General features: G+C 46.6%; 1 protein-coding gene across 2 annotated transcripts; it reads left to right on the plus strand.

The window, feature by feature from the left end:
- Nucleotides 1-1892: 1892 nt before the first annotated feature.
- IGSF1 (immunoglobulin superfamily member 1) lies at nt 1893-17484 on the plus strand. Of its 2 annotated transcripts, none has more exons than XM_079122664.1 (20): nt 1893-1943; nt 4172-4307; nt 4455-4481; nt 4875-5156; nt 5482-5769; nt 7676-7960; nt 8177-8470; nt 8953-9231; nt 9552-9672; nt 11563-11633; nt 11730-11762; nt 12193-12483; nt 12692-12970; nt 13770-14057; nt 14773-15060; nt 15248-15535; nt 15723-16010; nt 16126-16404; nt 16797-16920; nt 17074-17484. In XM_079122664.1, exons 2-20 carry the CDS (start codon nt 4271-4273, stop codon nt 17207-17209), a joined length of 3978 nt encoding a protein of 1325 aa, XP_078978790.1. In that variant the 5' UTR covers nt 1893-1943; nt 4172-4270; the 3' UTR covers nt 17210-17484. The 2 variants fall into 2 exon arrangements, with proteins under 2 accessions (XP_078978790.1, XP_078978791.1); XM_079122665.1 differs by lacking the exon at nt 1893-1943 and adding an exon at nt 2214-2299.
- The last annotated feature ends 1765 nt before the right edge of the window (nt 17485-19249 follow it).

Genomic DNA, 19249 nt, shown 5'->3' on the forward strand with positions numbered 1-19249 from the left:
AAACACTTGCTCTTCCTTCCTTCTCTGTCAGCACGGCCCTGGTGTAGACACATGGCAAACTGCTCGCAGTTCTGCAGACACATACTATTATGCCTTCCTCACTGGTCTTTCCTATTGCAGTCCTCTCGGACTCTCAAAGCACCTCCTTCTCTGGCTGCCTCCTACTCATTCGCTATCACTAGTTATCCTTAGACTGCAGACTCTTTAAGAAACTGTCATCCTCTCTGAATCGTCAGTATCCTGAACAATCCCTGCCACAAAGAAAGTACCCAACAAATGTATTGAATTGATGGCTGCTTGCTGTGTCCCAGTCCTACGGTAGTGGTTTAGAGGGGAGTTTTTATTCCATCCTACCCAAAAGCCTGCATGGTACTCAGTACACTTATTATTTGCATTTTACAAACAAGCAAATGAAACTTGGAGGGGTTAAATAACTTGCCCAGAAACACATATTTATATTCATATGGCTATTATAATCAGCACACAATAATCTACAGTGCATAATGATTTATGGGAGCTGAGAATGCCAGGAAGCCACAATTGGTATCACCTGATGCATGAAGATACAATGTTCAACTGGCACATTAAAAGAGCCCTACTTTATTTTTCACATAGTTTGCTGTTGAATTAAGATATTTTTTAAAGCAGGAGCAGTTATTTATTTTAAATTTTTTTATGGTACTGCTGGGGATTGAACCCAGGGCCTTGTGTATGCCAGGCAAGAGTTCTGCCAACAGAGCTACATCCCCAGTTCCAAGTTAAGGTATTTTTCATTAAATAATTTGTAATCTTTAATGAAGTTTAAAAAAGACACATGCATATAAAGAAACATTTGGCTATTTTTTAACCTGTAGGTCTGTGATGTGCATCTTTCTTACCAATTGGTCTGTAAGTCCACTGGACTTTAATCTTGTCACATATTATATGTCAAGAGCTTTTGGTTAGTGCCTCATCTATTCATTATGATGTTAAATAGTCTTTCTTCTCAACAATTTGTGAAAGTCTGCTCTATATCATCAAACTCATGTTGCTCTAAGGTAGTTGAGGAACTTCTGCAGATTAACAACGGTTACTACTATTAGTAGTGGCAACTGGTGCTGAACCTACTGTACTGTGGGTCTTACTTACGTTATCCCATTAAAGCCCTGTGAACTAAGCTCTCCTGTTTTATTTTTAAAATGGGGAAACTGGGACTCAGAGAGTTTAACTCACTTGCTTGAGGTCACACAGCTATTGAGTGTGGAACCTGAACTGAAATCTAAATTCGTATGTCTCTAAAGCCTGGGCTTTTATCCCAAGCTGGACTTTGAAGATTGTCCAAGTTACTTAACCCTCTCTGAGCTTCAGTTTCCTCATCTGTAAAACTAAAGGAAGAAACATGTATCTTGCGGGGTTGTTGTGAAGATTAGAAATAAACAGATGCTGAGGGGTCGGGTGCACATAGTAGGCATTTAAACCACGGTTAGCGATGTTTATGAATCCGTGGGGTGCTAAATAAGCCCAGGAAGATCTGAGAGCCCTTTAATGGCAATGGGGAGCTGGAGGAGGATCTATAGCTCTGACTGACTTAAGAGCTGGCCCTCTCCCCTCCAGGATACGGTGACCCAATGAGACTGAGCGACAGGCAGGGGGGCAGAGGCCTGAGTTTGGCTCGGGCAACCTCTGCAGGGAGTCGGCAGAGAGGCGGGGAGCTGGGAGGGGCGTAGAAATTCCGGTCGCCGGAGGACTGCAGGTGCTAGGCAGAGTTGGTGGAGGTGGGCTCCTGGAGCCCAGCGAGGGAGGGGCGGAGGCTGGGGCGGGCCGGCAGCGGGCGGGGGAGAGGGGAGGCGGGGCTGGGAGCCTGAGAGGCTGTCCTTAGACAGCTCTTCTCATGCCGGGCAGTTTGCTGCATCTGGAGGAGCTCACTGGAGAATCTCCAACATCGGAGCGGGCCTTCAACTACCGTAAGTACCTGCAAATGAGCGCATAGTCCAGTGGCTGAAGATTAATTACTGGCCACCAGATCCTAAACAAAACCCCGAAAGAGTCTCCCTATTGTAATTAATTGCCGTAAATCAAATTGCTCCTCAGTTTGTCCCCCCCCCCCTACCCCCTTCATCCCTGCCTTTCTCCTTCCCTCCCCGGATCCCAGCCCTGCCTCGCTGAGAATCTCTGGGAACTGTAGATATCTTCCCTTTTCCTTCTCAGTCTTCCCTCCCAACCCTCAGCGGAGCATGCACCCGGCACCCCGCCGAGCCCAACCCCTTTGATTGCTGGAGCCCTCAAAGCTATGCAGGGGGCGAGCCATTAGAAATTTCGGGTATGTCACCCTCAAAAGCACTGCGGCGCTGCCTAAGGGTGTGGAAAGTCTTTGGGGTGGAGTAGAAAGGGAGGGTAAAATGGTCAAACAGCCCAAGTTGGGGGTGGGGGTGGGGGTGAAAGGGCAAAAATGGGCGTGGCCAATTAACCTGAAGCTTAGGGCTTTTGCCACGTCCCTGAGCATAAGATTCATCATTTGGGCTCGATATAAATGATAGTTTTCTTAGTGATTGAGGAATGGTCAGTCATGCTGAGAAGCCCAGCTTTCCTGAATCCACTCAAGCCCCCAGGAAGCAAAGACTCCGATTTTGGGGTCCATGTGTTAAGGTTGGAGCCTCAGATGGCATTTCCTGGGTAGAATCCTAGGTCGAACCTTTCCCTTGGCAGTAGAAACTAGCTTCCCCCAATAGATCCTGGCCCAGTGCCTTAGGGGAACAAAGCAACAGGGTGGCATCCAAGCCTTGGCCTGGCCCTCAGAGAAGTGGGGACAAGGGGCTGTAGGAAGAGCATCTCCAGGGTCCTACACTATTTGGATGCCCTCTTTGCAAAGAAGGAAAAAATAACCACCTTTGAACATAAAATGTCCACTATGTGCCTGGCACTGTATGTATATTCTCTAATCTAACACAATAGCAATACTGGGTAGATTTTGCACCACTTAACAGGTAAGAAAAGTTCAGAGAGGGTAAATGAAGCATCCTTCAATTCAAAATGAGAAATTAAAAGTGAAGCTCTGCCTTCTTGAATCTCTCTTACTGTCTACCTGGTCGCTAGTTCAGATGTTTTGAAAACAAATCTTCCCCTCTTCCTGTTCCTCCATCCTGCTCAATGTCAGCACTGGAGCAAGTTAGAGGCTGAGGTCCCAGAATCAGTTGGAGTAGCAAAATTAGTCCCTTTCTCAGTTTTGAGAGCCGTCTCTACTCCACTCCACTGAGTTCTGAATAGAAATTTAGTGGAGGAGAATTAGCCTGAGTTTGTGGGGGTGGGGACACACCTTCCCTTGGCAAAGTTTACTCTGGGGAAAGGGGAAAGACACAGAGGCTTAGGGGTTCACCTTATGCAGGGCCCATAGTCCATGACGACATCTGGGAAAATCAGAAGGCCTCTCTGAACTCAAATATCCTTGTGGTATTTCTAGAAATTTCCAACACTTCCACTTTCCTTAGGACAGTGACAAAAACTGCTTAGAAGTTATGGGTGGCCAATGAAATGTTTACACCTTATATTAATTGAGTGTAAGCAGCTTGATTCTCCTACCCAAGGTGGGAGTATTGAGCTTTTGGGGGTTAAAGATAAGAATGAGAAAGGAATGTCTTCGTAAGATGAGTTTGGAGGGTTGAGGGAGGTTGAGAGGGGAGCATAGGCCTTGAAGTTAAACATGGATTTGAATTTTGGCTTGAATATTTAGTATCTTTTGACTTTGAGTGAATGACATATCCTCATTTTCCTTATCAACAAAATGGGGATGGTAGTAATGCCTTTTTTACTAAGTTGTTGGAGTGTGTGTGTGTGTGTGTGTGTGTGTGTGTGTGTGTGTGTGCCTGAACAAAGAATCTGAAAAGGTGACTATATCTCCCATCTCCCCCATTCCCTGGGGTTTGTGCAGGCTTATATTAGGCCACCTTCTGAGCCTCTGAGATCCCAGGGACAGGTAGACATTTCAACAAAAATGATATCTTAGATACCAGCAGAGGCCTTCAGCGGGGAGATGGGGAAGTAAAAAAATGGCAAGGAAAGGATGAAGCAGGTGGTTTTGTAATACCCTGCATGCCTGCGAGGGAGTGGAATAAAGTGTTGTTGAGTGAACTCTGTGATTTATCCCAAACTTTGAGAAGCAGGACAAGTCCCTGTATAAAAACAGTTCTGCTTTTAGATCCTACTACGTGCTGAGAAGCAAAATTGTTCAAGACTCAGAGTGCCAACCAGCACCAGAGGCCCCGCAATCCTGGACAGACCAGGGGAGGGGGCCACCATGCTACGGACATTTGCCATCTTGCTCTTTTGCATTCGTGAGTACAAGGAAGGGGTGCGGATCAAGCGATTCTGTTATAGGTACCCCTATGAGCATGTACCTCTGGGAGGAAGAGGAGAATATTGAGGTTGGAGGGAAGAGTGGGGACAGAGGGGCTCTACTTCACCATGATCTCTCTTTGCAGGGCTGAGTCTCGGTAAGACATCAATAGGTAAGTGAATCCCACCCCCTCAGGTCCCTTCTTTCCTATAGGATCTAAAGACATTATCCTGCCTGCATGACCCTGACCATAACTGCCTTGAGATACCAAAGACAGATTGAGCTGCTTGGGAATCCGAGCCGCTCCCTTTGTGACTTGGTTTCCCACAGAGAAAAAAATGAAGAACTTTATCTCAGATGCAAAGGAAAGCAGACTAGCACTGTATTCCCCAACTCATTTTGGTTTCCTTGAACAAATATCCTGGGGTTCCACATAAGCAGACACTTATGTGGAAAGGCAAAAGGAGGGATCTGGGTTGGAGCTAATTTTTGGTTACACTGTGGGGTACTTTATAGAATGGAGAGGGCTGACTGCTCACATCTTTGTGATCTTTGGAAATGACAGGGATGGAATCTCAACCGGAGCTGTGGATAGAGTCCAACTACCCCCAGGCCCCTTGGGAGAACATCACACTTTGGTGCAGAAGCCCCTCTCAGATATCAAGCAAGTTCCTGCTGCTGAAGGATAAGACACAGATGACCTGGATCCGCCCTTCCTACAAGACCTTTCAAGTTTCATTCTTCTTAGGTGCCCTTACTGAATCCAATACAGGTCTTTACAGGTGCTGCTACTGGAAGGAGACAGGCTGGTCAAAGCCCAGTAAAGTTCTAGAGCTGGAAGCACCAGGTAAAAAGACAGAGACACATACTCAAGAATAATCTCCAGCTCCTGGGATTCAGATTCTGATTTCCCAGGGCAGGGTTTATTTCATTCATTCATTCACTTGTCTCAAATGCATGCAAGCATGCATTCCACAGCTAGTAAATAAGTACCTACTCTGTATTAGGCAATGCATGGTGAGGATATAGACTCTGGAACGTAAGTGGGGGAAGGAAAGGTAGCAAATAAGGATCATGCAGGGAAGCCTTATTTAAAATAGAGCTCTCCTCTGCTGCTCTTCAGGCAGCACTGTCCTTGTTCTACCTAATTCCAGTTCATTCTTTCCTTTCAGGCCAACTGCCTAAGCCCATCTTCTGGATCCAGGCTGAGACCCCCCCTCTTCCTGGATGCAATGTTAACATCCTCTGCCATGGCTGGCTGCAGGATTTGGTGTTCATGCTGTTTAAAGAGGGATACGCAGAGCCCGTGGATTACCAAGTCCCAACCGGGACAATGGCCATATTCTCCATTGACAACATGACACCTGAGAATGAAGGGGTTTACATCTGCCGTACTCACATCCAGATGCTCCCCACTCTGTGGTCAGAGCCCAGCAACCCCCTGAAGCTGGTTGTAGCAGGTGGGTGTGGCCATGGCTGCTGGCATCTGACAATTGTTATCCCAGGGATCATGGCTGGGTGAGCCAGGGTTTCTGGTTTTACTTTCCTCAGCCAGTTCCTACACTGCAAGGTTCATGAGGTAGAGTCATCTGACATTTTACTGAGATGTAATGTAAATTAGAACCACACATGCTGCAAGGCAGATGGATGGGAGCCAATTATTTGGCCAATGAGTGTGCCCAGCCAACTGTCCAGAAGCTGTAGCTCATCATAGCTTTGTTGTTCTCTACTTGTTGAATATCACACATTCATTCATTTGTTCCGTATTTATTGAGCACCTAATGTGCCAGGCACTGCCACTGCAGTCTTACAAACTGATTTTTAAATCTAAATTTAAATTATAAACTGATTTTTAAATTTAAATTCTTATTTGCAATTGTTATTTTTAAGTGTGGGTAACAGAACAACTTGCTAGTGTCGATGATTAAAAACAAGACAAATGATAAAAAGCAATAGATCACATTTTAGAAATGGTTTTGATAAATTATTTTGGTCCCATATCAACAGAGCCAGTAAGGTGGCACCAAGCTCTAAACACAGAAGAGGGGTTCAAGTGTCTGAATGCCAGACACGTACTCCAGCCCCAATGGCCTGGATGCTTCTATATGGAATTGGCCACTTTTGCTTTCGTCCCCTCCATCAAGCTAAATAGACTGGGGAAAACTGTGGGTGCTACACAAAGTGCCCTGGACTTAGAAGTAATCATCCTGGTTCCTAGTTCCACCTCTGACACTGCCTCCCTGTGTGAGTTTGAGCAAGTTACTTCAGTTCTCTGTGCTTTGGTTTCCTCCATTCTAAAATGAGATAATGATATCTATCCAACCTATTGTATAATGCCTATCTGTGCCTCAGTTTCCTAATCTGCAAAATTGGTATAAGAATAATGCCTACCTCACAGGGTTGTTGTGAGGATTTGCCAAAGTATAATATTTGTACAGTGCCTGGCATATAAGTTCTCAATAAATGGTAGATATTACCATTATTAGTATAGCTTTTTATTGAGGATCAAAGAACAAAGGACTGTCTGTTTGAACTGTGTGTATGGATGTTTGTTGTACACAAGCCCTTCCAGCACAGATTCCCCTAACACACACTTTTGTAGTTACCTATTCACCAGAATCCTGCACTAGTATTCCCACTAGTCCATGTATTTTTGCTGGTAGGGACTGTGCCTTCTTAACCCTTGTACTCCTAGACCTATCTGATACCTGACACATCTTAAATGCTCCATGAGTGCATGACAAAGCTAATCCTTTTTAGTGGGTGTACCTGGGATTGGGGTGGGGGTAAGAGTGGTATGGGAGTGAAATTTGACCTTACTTTTGTAGTTCAGTCATTTTGGAGGAAGAATCCTTGGAAATGGGAGTGAGTCCCCATTAACAGAGATTTTGTTGGGTTGCAGATTTATTAACTAAACCCTCCTTATCCACCTTCTCCAAACCCATGTAGGAAGTAGGATCTTAAGTGAGCTTAATGTGTTCAAAAGCTCTCCTTAATGTTATTCTATATTCATGCTCTATAAAGATGGAATCAGAGTCATTTTCAGAGGTTCGGTTTTGCAGGTGGTTGGAAGAGCTACATTTGTCATTTCAGGAACCTAACGATACAGGGAATTACAGCTGTAGATATCACACTAAGACACACACCTACACAAGATCAGAGCTCAGTGGAGCTGATAGTCTTGTGAGACGGAAGGGGCGTGGGTGAACCTATCCTTGATTGTGGCCTAGAGGAAGCAGAGATCCAAGGAAAAGAGGGAGAAAAGGGTGAACTTCAGCTACCACTTATTCAAAGAAAGTAGGAAAATAAAAATAGACTAGGGAAGAATCATCCTACCTCTAACTTCAGGGTCTCTTCCCTTTTTAGGACTCTACCCCAAACCAACTCTGACAGCCTATCCTGGGCCCATCATGGCACCTGGGGAAAGCCTGAATCTCAGGTGCCAAGGGCCAATCTATGGAATGACCTTTGCTTTAATGAAGCTTGAAGACTTGGAGAAGTCCTTTTACCATAAGAAGCCAATAAAAAACGAGGCACACTTCTTCTTCCGGTCCCTGAAGATCCAAGATACTGGACATTACCTCTGTTTTTATTATGATGGGTCATACAGGGGTTCACTCCTTAGTGATATCCTGAAAATCTGGGTGACTGGTAAGAGATGGGTATGCTACGGAACTTACGATAGGGGCTAAGGATATAAAACTCCTTCTAGGTCCCCTGGAGAACCTAGTCATGGAGCCAGGGCTAACAGTGGAGAAAGGAGCAGAATTTGTGTAACTGGGCTTAGGCCAGGATTTGCCAAGGGTAGACTGGAGTGGGAGGGGGAAGTCAGACTGTGTAGCTCTTTATATTTACATTTTGTCCTAGACACTTTCCCCAAGACCTGGCTACTTGCTCGGCCCAGTCCTGTGGTCCAGATGGGTCAGAATGTGAGCCTGCGCTGTCGAGGACGAGTGGATGGAGTGGGGCTCGCACTCTATAAGAAAGGAGAAGACAAACCTCTTCAGTTCTTGGATGCCACCAGCATCAATGATACCAAATCATTCTTCTTAAACAATGTGACCTACCATGATAGTGGCATCTATAGCTGCCACTATCTTCTCCCCTGGAAGACCTCCATTAAGATGGCAACACACAACTCTGTGGAGCTTGTGGTTGTAGGCAAGTGCTAACAATTGTTTTTGTCACCAACCCATTTGTTTCTATCATTATTACAGTGTTCTAAGAAGGAGCTAGTGGCCTTTTGCACTTTCTAGGAGGTATGAGCCAAGGGTAAACACGTCATGAAGGTGGTGTAGAACTTTCTCCAAATCCTTTAGGGACCTTCTCTCCCAGGATCGTTCCTCAAGCCCTAACCTCTCAGCATGACCCAGCCTCACTGTAACCCCAGGAAAAAGTATTGTCCTTCAGTCCAGAAGAAGCTTACAGGAATGACTTCTTCCTGACTGAAGATAGAAACCATGAGTTTTAGAGTACCCTGGAGATAGCATAGGAATTCTAGTACATGGTCAAATTTTGAAGCCACTGATCAAGTGGAAGTGGAAAGGAAGAGACGATCAAATGGGAAGCTTATAAACATCTGGTGGGGGAGAGGGTACTGAGTTCAAGGTTACTTCTAACTCTCATCTCTGGATTGGTTTCAGATAAGCCCCCCAAGCCTTCTTTGTCAGCTTGGCCCAGCACCGTGTTCAAGCTAGGCAAGGCCATCACCCTTCAGTGCCGAGTGTCTCATCCAGTACTTGAATTTTCTCTGGAATGGGAAGAAAGAGCAACATTCCAAAAATTCTCAGCGGATGGTGACTTCATCATCACTAATGTTGAAGGGAAAGGCATAGGCACCTACAGTTGCAGCTATCGTGTAGAGGCACACCCTAACATCTGGTCTCATCGCAGTGAGCCTCTGAAGCTGATGGGGCCAGCAGGTGAGAGGATAACTCATCACAGGAATGCCCCTTCATACTTCTGGGATCCCAGAGCAGTGCCCAGAAAGATATGGGAAGGGGAATCAGGGACTTGGAAGTCAGGGCCCATGGGATTTGGGCACCCTTCCCCGGGGGGATGATCTGACAATCATTCCAAGGCAGAGAGCAGGAACTTTCAAAAGTTCCCATGGAAAAGAAGCTCACTTCTTCCTTGCCTTTCCCACAGAAGCACTCTCAGTAATCAGCTCCCCATCCCCCATGAATGTATTCATGTCCCTGTCCCCATCAAGGCCCCTGCTTCTGGTCTTCTCTGGCCACAGGCTTTCTCACCTGGAATTACGTTCTGAATGAAGCTATCAGGTTGTCCCTAATCATGCAGCTTGTCGCCTTGCTGTTGGTAGTACTGTGGATAAGGTGGAAGTGTCGGAGACTCAGAATCAGGTAACTGTCTGGTCCCAGACCCTGTTTCCTGCCCCGGTTGAGTCCTAGCTCCCCCAGTCTCATAAATGGGTTGCACCCTAGTTGAAACAAGGCACAGGGGCACACCCTATGTATCCCCCACCTTCTGGGTTTAGGAGACAAGACCTTCTCACCCCAGCTGTTTCTCTTTCACCTCACAGAGGGGTCATCACCCAAGCCAGAGGGTGGAGAAATGCATAATTCTCAGAGGCTGGAGAAGCAATCAGAACCACATTCACTGACCCCACCCCTTCTGAGAGTGACCAAACCCCCAAACTACCCTGCCCCTCGTGCATGATTGATGTTTCTCCCTTTAACTTGGTCTGAACTTTTTCTCTTATAAGAAGCCATGCTGCCTGTCTCCCAGGTTATTGTCCACTCCCATCCCAACTCTTCACCCTTACCTCTAACTTTCAAGGGCTAGAGAGCCTTGTGGCCCATCCTAGTTGCCTTAGAAACTGTCTCTCTGCCACTCTGGCCTCCAAACACCTGTGCAGAGCATCCTGGGAATACAGTCTTAACCTGGATAGGCATCTGATGAGGCAATGGATGGAGCCAGGGAGTCAGACTGTTTCATCTGACCCACAAAATGACAAGCCAAACAGATTCTCCTGCTACTTCCTTTGATCCTTCGGTGTCCTCTGGGCTATTCACCTCTCTCCTTGATCCCTGTGGCTTGTCTCTGGCTACTGCGCTTGAGAACGAGAAGAGAAATGACAGCTCCAGACCAGTGGGGGCCTCATCTCCTGAATGCTTTGCTCTCTTCCTCTTCCCTCTGCTTCTGGCTGTAACCCTCTGCTACTGTGATCATAGACCTTTGTGTGTTTGGGAGTATTCAATACACAATGGATGATGACTATGATTATGTGTGTCTGTGTTTTCCGCTGGGATCTGAGGGGTAGAATGTTTGGGCACCAAGAGGGGTGACACCAAAGGCTTCTGCAAAAACCACCACGCTTCGAGTTTTCCAAAAGTTTCAGTGAGGGTCCAATTCTTCGTCTCAGATTCTATCCTGAGTCTCATGCACATTAAGATAACCTCCAAACCAGGGGTTAGAAAAAGTGTAGCTTCATGTGCCCCGACCCCAGCCCAGGACCATTGCATCAAAGAATGAGATCAGAAATCTGATTTCAGGGAGAGCAGCTCCAAAAGCATGTTTTCCTGACCAGGAAGGGGCTGGGGGCATCAGTGATTCCTAAATAGAAATTGTCAAATGGATTCTGGCTTAATATCGTGTGATTCTACAGGACCTATACCCAAGAGCTGCTGCACTCTTCATAATCTGGGAGGGGGGAAGGGAATCCCACTCTCTGACAAGCTTAGCTCAGCACTGACAGTCTTCTGATAATTCATCACGGCTGCCTAGGCAACCCTTCCATAACAAAGGCAGGTGAGGCAGGTCGGTCTGAGGACCAATACTGCCATAATAACAACTGCTTCCAAACTTAAACTTGATGTCGGAGAAATACTCAAGGTCTCTCCCTCCACCCCCACACCCACCACCCAGAGCTGCCGATCACACTGAGCTCCAGGGGTTCTGAGAACTAGAGGTACAAAAGCATTTTCCCATTTGACATCTCAATTCCAGTAACAGTCTGATCAGAGGGCATGGGGAACTGACATATGATATAGGCTGGGGTGAGGGGAAGGGGTGGGAGGGGCACCTGGGTCATGAAAGAGCAAGGGGTTTGTAGGTGGTTAGACCTCCAAAAGAAAAGTCATCGATGTCAGAAAAGATTATATCCCATTATCCTGGCCATACCCAATCCCCATTGGGTAGTGAGCAAGCCAATGACATAAATTGCCGCCCCCTTCTCTCCGCCCTCCCCCTAATCCCAGCAACTCCTCTCATCTCTTTTCTGGTCTCGCTAGAGAAGCCTGGTTGCTGGGAACAGCTCAAGGGGTCACCATGCTCTTCATAGTCACGGCTCTTCTCTGCTGTGGTGAGTACAAGGGGGTGGGGAAGGGGCCTGGGCAGAAGGCCGGGGTGAAGTCCTGTGGAGGAGGGGGCAGAGCCCTGGCAGCAGTTTCTTTTGCAGGACTGTGCAATGGGGTATTGACAGAAGAGACTGGTGAGTTTTTCCTGCTCCAGACTGGGACATTCCTCTGTGGAGATCCGAAATAACTACAGAGTGTCAGTGTCAGTGGCCAGGGAGTGACTGGTTGGGAGGGAAGGACAGCCAGGAAGGGGCACTTGCTAAAGCTGCTGGCAAAATTCAGCCTTCAACTCTGCCTTTCTGCCTGCAAAATTTCCCCTAAGCTTCTGCACTTTTCTGAGACTCCGCTGACACATCAGATTCCCCTTTCCCCAGCACCTGAGGAAGGAAGGAAGGAAGGAAGGAAGGAAGGAAGGAAGGAAGGAAGGAAGGAAGGAAGGAAGGAAGGAAGGAAAGGATTTGGTTTGGAGTCAAAAGGGGAGGTGGGCAGTGTGATCTGGGCAGGGGGTTCAAGGGCAAGGAAAGGAGGGAGAGAGGATGGCTTCATTAACTCTACTGTTTCTAGAAATAATCATGCCAACCCCTAAGCCTGAGCTGTGGGCAGAGACAAACTTCCCTCTGGCCCCGTGGAAGAACTTAACCCTCTGGTGCAGAAGCCCTTCTGGCTCAACTAAGGAGTTTGTGTTGCTGAAGGACGGGACTGGGTGGATTGCAACTCGCCCTGCCTCAGAGCAGGTTCGGGCTGCTTTCCCCCTTGGCGCCCTGACCCAGAGCCACACCGGGAGTTACCACTGTCATTCATGGGAGGAGATGGCTGTGTCGGAGCCCAGTGAGGCACTTGAACTGGTGGGAAGAGGTAAGAAAAGGCAAGAGATCCCCCTGGAGTGATCCCCAGTGACCCTGGATCTTTTGGGCTGCAGGGAAGAGAGGAGGGGCCCTGGGATGGGGGAGGGGTGGAGAAGAGAATGAGAGGAGCCTGACAGGAAGAGCCCAAGTGACTCTGAGTGTCCCATCTGAACACCTCCAAACTTCTGACTCCTTTTCCACTCCATTTTGATTTCCAGACATCCTCCCCAAACCTGTCATTTCTGCTTCTCCCCCAATTCGGGGACAGGAACTGCAAATCCGATGCAAAGGATGGCTGGCAGGCATGAGTTTTGCTCTGTATAAGGAGGGAGAGCAGGAACCTGTCCAGCAACTTGGTGCCGTTGGGAGAGAAGCCTTCTTTACAATCCAAAGAATGGAGGATAAAGACGAAGGCAATTATAGCTGCCGCACACACACTGAAAAGCGCCCCTTTAAGTGGTCTGAGCCCAGTGAGCCCCTGGAGCTTGTCATAAAAGGTAGAGCTGAAAAGGGTGTGTGAGGGAGGAGGGGGAGGCAAAGCCTCTCCCCAGGGCAAACTTTGCTGCTGGTCCCAGGAGCCTGTGTCCAATCTTAGAGCTAGGCAGGCGTGGCGCTGGGAGTGCCAGGGCCTCTGGCTGCATGATATTAATAGCCATAATCGTTATTAATAGCTTGGGTTTGTGGAGGGTGATTTAATTTTTCTAATTATTTTCCCATCAATTATCTCATTTAACTGTAGAGCACATCTTCAAGGGAGGTGGAGCAGGTACTATTTCCCCCTCTTGTCCAAATAGCAGACTGAGACTCAGAGAACCAGCAAAGCCCCAGTGAAAATTCACCCTTTTCACTAGTGTCCATTGCCTGTCCTGTTGACAGTGAGGATTCGTCTGGAGACAATGAAGGACAGGGGTGATGGATCCCTGTGTAAGATTTGGGAGTGGGGGTACTGGGGATTGAACCCAAGGGTACTCTCCCACTGAACCACACCCCCAGCCATATATATATATATATATATATATATAATATATATATATAATATATATATATTGAGATAGGTTCTTGTTAAGTTGCTTAAGGCCTTGTTAAGTTACTGAGGCTGGCCTCAAACTTGTCATCCTCCTGCCTCAACCTCCTGAGATTACAAATGTGCACCACTGCACTGGCCTGTATAAGATTTTTAAATGCACCTATTTCTGAATGAACACACTGTAGAAAGCAGAGCAGCTTCCTGGAACCTATATTTGCTTTTTTTCTCAATTTGGTTTTGTGTTATTTGTGTGTGTGTTTTTCTTCTAGAAATGTACCCCAAGCCCTTCTTCAAGACATGGACCAGCCCTGTAGTCACCCCTGGTGCCCGAGTGACTTTCAACTGCTCCACCCCTCACCAGCACATGAGCTTTATTCTTTACAAAGATGGCAGTGAAATAGCAGCCAGTGACCGGTCTTGGGCAAATCCAGGGGCCAGTGCAGCTAATTTTCTGATCATTTCAGTGGGCATTGGTGATGGAGGGAACTACAGCTGCCGCTATTATGACTTTGCTATTTGGTCTGAGCCTAGCGACCCTGTGGAGCTCGTGGTGACAGGTTAGAAAGGGGGAGATCCTGGTGGAGGTGGTGCCTACCCTGGGACAGTGAGATAGAAGGGCGGCTGTCAGTGGGAGAGAGGAAATGTTCCTTCTAAAAGATACTAAGTGCTTAGGACAGCGCCTGGCACATGGTGAACAGCCCATGTCGGACAGCTGCTCATGTTATTACAGGAAGAGACAAAGGAGAGGGGAGAGGCAAGTAATTCACTTCTGAGGAAAGAAGTGAGGCAGATGGGGATGTTCAATGCAAGAGCCAAGCTCAAGTTGCCCTATTTCTGAAATCTTTTTGTGGCTTGACCTTGAGCATTAGGTTCAATGTCCACTTTTTCTTTAGCTGGGCTTGTCAGAGATTGGTGGGCTGGATGGCCCTCAGAGAACAGAAGACCTTGAAATGTCAGCTGCATGTTAGGCAGCCATTACAAACGATAGTTTTCAAAGGCTGTTTAACGTCATAGGAAAGTGTTTACAATATAAAATTAAGTGAAAAATATCGGACTACCCAACTCTGAAGACAGTGGACTCCCAAATACAGCTACATGGACATGGCCATGTCTAGGAAAAATAAATGGAAAAATATATAAATAATTATCTTTGAGTTGGTAGAATTGTGTTTTCTTCATTAGGTAACATTGTTTCTTATGATAACACTATAAAAGCTATTTTCAGAGCACAGTGGGTGGGCTTCTCTCATGTTGTGATCTCTTTAATTTCAGAGTTCTACCCCAAACCCACTCTCCTGGCACAGCCAGGTCCTGTGGTACTTCCCGGGAAGAATGTGACCCTGCGCTGCCAAGGGATTTTCCAGGGCATGAGGTTTGCCCTTTTGCAGGAGAGAACCCAGGCTCCCTTACAGTTCCAGAGTGCCTCTGGGAACTCAGCTGATTTTCTCCTCCACTCTGTCAGTGCAGAGGACTCTGGGAACTACAGCTGTATTTACTATGAGACAACCATGTCGAACAGGGGCTCATATCTCAGTACGCCCCTTATGATCTGGGTGACTGGTAAGAACAGACAAGATATGGGACTAGGATAGAGATTATTAGAGCAGCGGTAAAAGAGGGTAATCCCTCCCAAAAGGTTACAGTAAGCCTCAAGGGGAACAACTATATCCAGGAAAAAGATAAAGGGTTAATTCAGGGAGCGACAAGTTGCCATATTCACTACAATCCACCTTTATTCTCTTTCTAGACACATTCCCCAAACCATGGCTGTTTGCTGAGCCCAGTTCCGTGGTCTCCATGGGGCAGAATGTTACTCTCTGGTGCCAAGGGCCTGTCCATGGAGTAGGGTACATTCTGCACAAAGAAGTTGGACCCACTTCAATGCAGCTCTGGGGATCCACCAGTAACGATGGGGCATTTCCCATCACCAATATATCTGGTGCTAGCCTAGGACGTTACAGCTGCTGCTATCACCCTGACTGGACCAGCCCTATCAAGATTCAGCCTAGCAACACCCTGGAACTCATAGTCACAGGTACGGGATGGTGCTCTGGAACATGCATGGGAGTGTAAAATGGAGGGAATAGATTGGTTCATGGGAGATGGTTTCCAAAGAGCTCAAGGAAAGGTAAGCAATAGTCTTTCCTTTTTATCAGAGAATCCAGGGGCGATGCATTGGAAAGTGTCCTCTTATTTCTGACCAAGAGTTAATTTTTTTCCAGGTTTGCTCCCCAAACCCAGCCTATTAGTCCAGCCTGGTCCCATGGTGGCCCCTGGAGAAAATATGACTCTTCAATGTCAAGGGGAACTGCCAGACTCAACATTTGTCCTATTGAAGGAGGGGACTCAAGATCCCTTAGAGCAACAGAGACCAAACGGGTACAGGGCTGATTTCTGGATGCCAGTGGTGAGAGGTGAAGATTCTGGGATCTATAGTTGTGTTTATTATTTGGACTCTGCTCCTCTCGCCGCTTCAAACCACAGTGACTCCCTGGAGATCTGGGTGACCGGTAAGGTCCTGAAGACTTAAGTAAGCACTTAGACTGTAGCTTTTAGCGGTTTGCAATCGGAGTCAGGCTGGGTTCGGGACCACTTTTTTGAATTCTATGTTCTTGTTGGTTGCAGATAAACCCCCTAAACCCTCTCTGGCAGCCTGGCCCAACACTGTGTTCCAGCTAGGGAAGGACATCACCCTTCAGTGTCGAGGCCCTCTGCCAGGTGTTGAATTTGTCCTGGAACAAGAAGGAGAGGAAGCACCTCAGCAGTTCTCAGAGGATGGCGACTTTATCATCAACAACATGGAAGGAAAAGGCATTGGGAACTATAGCTGCAGCTACCGCCTCCAGGCCTTCCCTAATATCTGGTCTGAGCCTAGTGATCCCCTGGAACTGGTGGGAGCAGCAGGTGAGTGCAGAAACCCTCTCTAAGGGTCCTGGCCTGACATGCCTGGGATCCCAGGGACAGCCCCTCTGGAGACAACTCAAATTGGGAGAGAGGAGGGACTTGGGAGTTGGAAACCTCAAGTGTGTCATCTTTCTCCTAAGGATGGTGATGAGGTGGAACCTCAGGTTCAAAGTTAGTGAGCAGGATTCTTTCAAGGTCTCTTACCCACCAGGAAAGGAGGGCTACCTTCCTTGGTGGCATATGCACCACCACTGACCACCCCTTCTGCCCACCCAGTCTATGGTTCCCAAGTGACTCTGGAATAGGCTAGAGTGAGGGGGCAGCAGGAGATCAAGGGGAGCATATACTTGCTAACCTCCATGGCCTTTGATTCTGTTCTTTTGTATATACAGGGCCTGCTGCTCAAGAGTGTACTGTGGGTAACATTGTCCGAAGTAGCCTGATTGTGGTGGTTGTGGTAGCCTTGGGGGTGGTGCTAGCCATAGAGTGGAAAAAGTGGCCTCGACTTCGAACCAGGTAAGGGCTCATCACAGCCTCCTTCTGGATGCTGAGTGCTACTGGACAAATAATGGTCCAAATACTCCTGCAGGATGTGAGATGCACCATGTGACCTGTTTTCAGGTTCATCATTCTGGATCTTCCCTCGCTTATGTCATTTTCCCTACACAGGGGCTCGGAGACAGATGGAAGAGATCAGACTATAGTCCTTGAAGAGTGTAACCAAGAAGGAGAACCAGGCACCTCCACCAACTCTCCCTCCTCAACCTCTCAGGGAATCTCAGTGGAACTGCCAGTCCCAATATAATAATCTCCCTTACAAGAGCTCTCCTCTCCTCTCTTTTACCCTCACAGACATGGAAATCCAGCTGATTACCTTGAGAGTCAACCCCATCTATTGCTCCTTGACCTCTAATCACCTGAGCTGGGTGAAGGGGATTCTGGGAGTTGCAGACTCTACCAGGATGAGATGTTTCCCAAAGAGAGGTTCCTTACCCCTATAACTCCTCACTGTACTGATTTACTGGTGCATGAAATTCTATTAAAATGTATTCTTCTGAATAAAGAGATTATTCACTATTTAACTGCAAAAACTATGGAAATAATCTTCTATTGTTATGTTACTCACTTACAATTTAGCAGAAATGGTAAATTAGAGCTGATCTCCATGGCAGAATTAGAAGACACAGGGCTACAAGTACAGAAAAAGGAGCACAAAGGTGGGTGGGGAAAGCGGGGTAGCTCCGCAGCTCAGTTTGGTTTGAGATGTGGTCACTGAACAGAGTATCCTTCTGTCCTTCCATCCCATTATTGGATGAATGAATGACCACGTTCTGTCCAAGTTGAGTCTGAAGACAAACACTGAAGTTACATTGTTTTCACCGTGTTAGAACACCTGCTTTCACACAGAAGACTTGGCTCTCTGCAGAACTTTGAAACTGTGCCTTGTGATACTTAGTAGCAATCGTAGGGTAAAAATTAATTCCTGAAGGCAGTCCCATTTTCCCAAAGGTATGGGCCTCTAGTGGTGGCAACTCAGGGAGTAATTAAACAGATGACATGTGTGGTGTAGTTTGTTGTTATTTGGTGTTTTTTTTTTTTTTTTTTTCTTTTCTTTTTTTTTTTTGTATAGGGGATTGGACCCAGGTGCAGGTGGACTTAACCACTGAACCACATCCCCAGGCTTTTTAAAAAATATGTTTGTTTGTTTGTTTGTTTGTTTTAATTTAGAAACAGTCTCGCTGAGTTGCTTAGGACCTCACTAAGTTGCTGAGGCTCACCTTGAACTTTTGATCCTCTTGCCTCAGCCTCCCAAGCCACTGGGATTATAGGCATGCACCACCACACCCGGTTGACATATAGTTTGGAGCAAGGGAACTCCTAATGTTCCCTCCAGGACCCCAAATGGGATCTGACTGTCATTCTTGGACACTGACCTTTCTCTCTGAGTCAGCATGTTCTTTGCCCCATGGATGGGAATTCAGTACACATTAGGTGAGTTGAACTGGGGTGGGAGGCTTACCTAGTTCCTTGAACCTTTGTTCAAGACCTCAGAAGAATCGATCTATGGGAACTAGAGGAGGTCATGACCCCTTCAAACATGACCCTAAAGTTCCTTGCCTCTCAGCACTGTTTAATTCTAAGCAAACACTGTTCAACAGAACAATATGCAAGGGTTCTGCACACAGTGAGTTATTTATCCCTGGTTACAATAAAGTTTAAAAAGTAGCTCCTATATTCTTGCATTAGGAAGCTTATTTACCCAGCAAATTAATGAAAAAAAAAATGCATCCCATTTCCCTTAATCCTTACAGAATGAAACACTCTGAGTATTATAGACTAATTTGTATTAATCTTTTTGGAATGTAGAAGTACAAAGTCCCACTCTGATTTCCATTTGATGAGATTCTATTAGTCGCTTATACTAATTTCTTCCAGCGGTTCTAAAAATTGCATTTCAAAAGTGCTTTTACATTTGAATTTAGCCAAACCTCATTGTTGCTTTGTGCTGAACACCACTCTCTGCCCTCAATCTCTGCATCCCTAACCCTCAATCAAGCCGTACATTTTGAACACTGGAAGGAGGCCCATCCTTGGTCCTTGGTTTTAGGATAAAAGTCCTTTGATCAGGTCGGATTTTTTTTTTTCTGATCTTTGGGTGTTTCAAAGTGTATATTGTCAAGGCTAGTGATAGGGCTGTGCAAGTTAAGAAGTGATCTCTTGATTGTTTTAGCTGTTCGCTAAGGGAAAGAGAAATGGGAAAAAATAATCGGAGAGCCAAGGACTAAAATTCAGAGAAACCTCCCAGTCAGAAAAGCAGGATAAAGAAAAGACAAACATGACAGAA

Source organism: Sciurus vulgaris, assembly GCF_902686455.1.
Source record: "Sciurus vulgaris genome assembly, chromosome: X".
NCBI classification, from domain to species: domain Eukaryota; kingdom Metazoa; phylum Chordata; class Mammalia; order Rodentia; family Sciuridae; genus Sciurus; species Sciurus vulgaris.